The sequence below is a fragment of the Colobus angolensis genome, unplaced genomic scaffold (genome assembly GCF_000951035.1).
Source record: "Colobus angolensis palliatus isolate OR3802 unplaced genomic scaffold, Cang.pa_1.0 Scaffold37, whole genome shotgun sequence".
Classification (NCBI taxonomy): domain Eukaryota; kingdom Metazoa; phylum Chordata; class Mammalia; order Primates; family Cercopithecidae; genus Colobus; species Colobus angolensis.
The window spans coordinates 6,889,406-6,893,590 of NW_012117043.1; the positions used below are offsets into that span (position 1 = coordinate 6,889,406).

General features: G+C 51.4%; 1 protein-coding gene across 4 annotated transcripts in view; it reads right to left on the reverse strand.

Moving 5' to 3' along the window:
- Positions 1-4,185, reverse strand: part of AKAP1 (A kinase (PRKA) anchor protein 1) — a 37,409-nt gene that overhangs the window by 14,291 nt on the left and 18,933 nt on the right. For all 4 annotated transcript variants that reach the window (XM_011953728.1, XM_011953727.1, XM_011953725.1 and 1 more), the window contains one exon: positions 426-2,133. In XM_011953728.1, coding sequence (XP_011809118.1) covers positions 426-2,109 — 1,684 coding nt within the window. In that variant the 5' untranslated portion in view covers positions 2,110-2,133. The remainder of the gene's footprint in view (positions 1-425; positions 2,134-4,185) is intronic.

Consider the following 4,185-nt stretch of genomic DNA (forward strand, 5'->3'; position numbering starts at 1 on the left):
CAGCTCTCTGGGAGGCCGAGGGCAGAAGGATCACTTGAGACCAGGAGTGCGAGACCAGCCTGGGCAACACAGGAAGACTCCATCTGCACCAAAATAATAATTTTTTAAAAAAAAAGAAAAAAGGCACACTAATGTTAATCAGTGAGCCCAACTTGGAGCTGGTTCCTTGGGAAGGGCTCACTGGGGAAGGTCACTGGTTGAGGAACCAAGTGACAGCTCCCAAGACTTGGGGTTTCAGGGCAATCTAACTCCTCAGTTACCCACCAGCTTTATGCTGTGTCCAGCTCTCTGCAGGTGGGGACAAAAAGCTGAAGAGCACCATGACTCTGCTGCACAGGTAGCAGAAGGGAGAGGCAGACTGGCGGCCTTTCTCCAAGAAATACTGGGAGCGCCCCATCCTCTAAATGAACCCGAGACCCTCCTACCTCCTGAATGATCTGCTTCCACATCCATGGTCCATCCATCCTCAGCCCCCAAGTCTGACAACTCCCCCTTCAGCACCCCATTGCTGAAGGGCACAGTACTTTCTGGCAGTGGCGGGGTGATGGCCTTGTCCCTGGGGCTTGAGCTGGTCTCTGTGCAAGAGTCTTCAAGCCCTGAAGTGCTGAGAGAATCTGAGCAGTGTCCTGGGGAAGCCACCAAAGGGACACTTTGGCTGCTGTCTGACATGCAGGTGACACATGTGGCATCTTCCACCAGGATGCCCGCCCGGTCTGGCGACTCTTCACCAGGGGTGGTCGGGGGCAGGCAGGGGGCCAGGGAGATGTGGTGTGCAGAGATCTTTGGTTTACTGTCCTTGATGGGGCTGGACAGAGGGCTGTTCAGGCAGCTCACATAGGTCTTTGGTGGTGCTGAGCCCTCTGCTGGTAGGCCTGGCGAGGGGAGGGCAGCATCCGACGGGGCAGCAGCTGCCTCTGCTATGGCAGGTTCCCCAGTGTCGGAGCCCAAGGCAGTTTGCTGGTGAACTGGGACACAGCTCTCTTCCTCCTGCCCTTGGAGCTGACTGGCCTGATACACGCAACCTGCAACCTTGCCCACCGCGGTGGCCAGCACCTGTTCGCTTGCTTCCGAAATCACTTGGGAGATTATCTGGAAGGCAGCCTGCTCAATCTCCTCATTTCTATCCAAGCCCTCCCCATTTCTATCCAAGCCCTCCTCATTTCTATCCAAGCTCTCATTTCTATCCAAGCTCTCCTCATTGCCCAGTTCTCCCTCAACATCTCTGTCCTGGGCTTTGGCATCTGTGATTGGGGGTGCTGGTGCCGCATCGTCCCTTGGCAGCTCTGTGTAAGCCGACTCGATGAACCTACTTGGCAACTTCTCTGCTACATACTCTTCCTCCTGCGCCGGCCCCACCTGGGATGAGCTGCTCTTCCCCTTCTCTTCTTCCCCTTCTAAAGAGGCTAGGTTGGGGGCCTTGCTGTTCTCCAATTCCAAGACACGCTCCTGAGACAATAGATCTTCTTCAAGCACCTTTTCCCCCAACACAGCATCACCGGTCCCTTCGGCCCCACCTGTCTCTCTTGCCCTCTCCCCAGAGCCATGCTCCTCTGGGGGGGCTGCAGGGTAGCCTGGCTGGCCCCTCCCTGGCACCCTGCTGAACGGGGACTCTTGCTTATACACCTCAGCTGATTTGTGGGGGAATAGTACACCCTTTGGAGATGAAAGGGGGCACGCTAGAGGAATCGATTTGGTTTCACCACCTGTCAGGGCTAGTTCCAGCTTTGCACTGTTGTCTCTGCATGTTCCTGGTCGCAATCTCATGTCTACGGTGTTAGGAAGACTGCCCGAGGACTCTGATCTTCGGCGAGGTGGGTGTGCCCGGAGCAATGCCGGTGGCTCTGCAGGCAGCTTGCTCACGGTGGACAGTTCCTTTTCTGGCAGCTCTGTGACACTGGGGGGCATGGACACTACTTCGGCACAGACGTCTTCCACGGGAAGAGGTTCTTTGATGGCAGAGTCAGCCCTCAGCTGCACAGCACCAGCCTCCACCTGCTCATCATGGCTGCTGACGTGGCCTTTTTTACGAGAGAAAAACCACCACCAGCCGAGAAGTGCCAGCATCCCAGGCAATGCCAAGGGGAAGAGTGAACGGAACTGGATTGCCATCCTGCAGGCTTGAAGTAATTATACCTGGGGAGAGCAGGAGAGTGGGGAGGAGGAATGTTACAGAGCCAGGTAGGAGGATACTGGCAACTGCATATGCAAGACAGTTCACAGGGTAGGGCCGGAGCCATCTCCCCACCTTCCCTGCCCTCCAAGAGGAGCACACTCTCAGCTTGTACCCGTCCACCCTCTGTGTGATCCACTGGGGGTCAGAGGCCAGGAAGAGGCATCTTCCCCTCCATGCTCCCCAACTCACACACACTCCTGAAACAAACCGAGCATTCTATTCTTTAACCCAAATTCCTCCCTTCATCACTTCATGATGCCAAAGTCTTCCTATGTTCCCCAAAGGGGCTGGCTCTGCTCAGTGTGGCTCCGTTCTCTAAACTCACAGAACATTTTTATCTATCAAGTGGCATCGGAGCATTTCAAACCCCCATGGAATCCACATATACATGGGTTCCTCACATCTACCCACAAAATGAGTCCATGAAATGGCACTTCATTACTCAGCAATTAGAGACGCTGAGAATGAAGGAGGAATAAAATTTCAAATGGCTAAGGAGATGCTCCAGGGTGAGGGACCAACACAGCAAACTGCAGCATGAAGGTCCAGGTCAGACTTGGAGGACTCAAGTACAGGCAGTCCCCGATCTTCCAAGGCTCAACTTAGAATGTTTCAACTTTACAATGGTGTGAAAGCAATACCCATTCAGTGGAAACTATACTTCCAATGTTGGATTCTGATCTTTTCCTGGACTAACGATATGTGATGCGCTACTCTCTCACGATGCTAGCTCCCAGTCATCCACTCTATCACAAGGGTGAACATCGGGCATCCAGAGTGGACCATGCTGCTAGGTGATTTTGCCCAACTGTAGACTACTGTGAGTGTTCTCAGCTCGTGTAAAGTAGGCTAGGCTAAACTATGGTGTTCAGTAGGTTAGGTGCATTAGATGTGTTCATTTTTGATTTATGCTATTTTCAGCTTATAATGGGTCTACCAGGATGTAACTCCATTGTAAGCTGAGGAGCATCTGTACCCTCGTGGGGTCAGTGAGGGTGTCCTAGCACCCCACTGCGTAGTCTGGACTTTATCCTGTAGACAACAGAGAACCAGCATAGGTCTGTAAGGCACACACACCAAATTGTTTCTAGAAGGCAATTCTGGGAACAGGATGAAAAGTGCATCGAGGCTGGGCGTGGTGGCTCATGCCTGTAATCCCAGCACTTTGGGAGGCAGAGCTGGGCAGATCATCTGAGGTCAGGAGTTCGAGACTAGCCTGGGCAACACGGTGAAACCCTGTCTCTACTAAAAATGCAAAAATTAGCTGGGCGTGCTGGCAGGCGCCTGTAATCCCAGCTACTCAGGAGGCTGAGGCAGAAGAATCACTTGAATCCGGGGGGCAGAGGTTGCAGTGAGCTGAGATCAAGACTCCGTCTCAAAAAAGAAAAGTGAAGAGATGGAGCACAAGGAACCTAGAAACCTAAGTCAGTTAGGTCTAAGCAAGGAGAAACGGCAAGGGCCTAGAAGGCAACAGCAGACATGGAAAGGGGATAGAAAACTCAATTTTTCCTCATCTGTAAATTGGGGACACATCTCTTAATGGATGGTTGGTATAAGGATTAGCTGAGATATAGAAAGTTCTTTGCAAAGCAGGGTTAACACTCATTAAAGGTATATGACGGGCTTATTCTAGAACACTTATATTCAATGCTTCCTGTGCCAGCAAACTTTAAATCTCTCTGCCAAAGTAATGTCTTTTTAAAACCAAAAATCTTTGAACTGACAAGCTGAATTACACCTTATTTGGGTTTGTTTTTAGACATAACAAATGTACATGTTTTAACAACTCATACTGGTTTAACTGACTTATATTAATGTTTTCTGGCAGAACCAGAACATCAGTACTTTTAAAAGTTCCCTGAGAGATTCTAATTTCCAGCCAAGGCTGGGAACCACTACTCTTGGACTCCGCCTCTGAAAGTGCGATCCACGTACCGGAATTCCTGAATATCGCCTGGGGCCTTACTAGAAATGCAGTACCTCAGTCTCACCTCAGACCTGCATGTTAACAA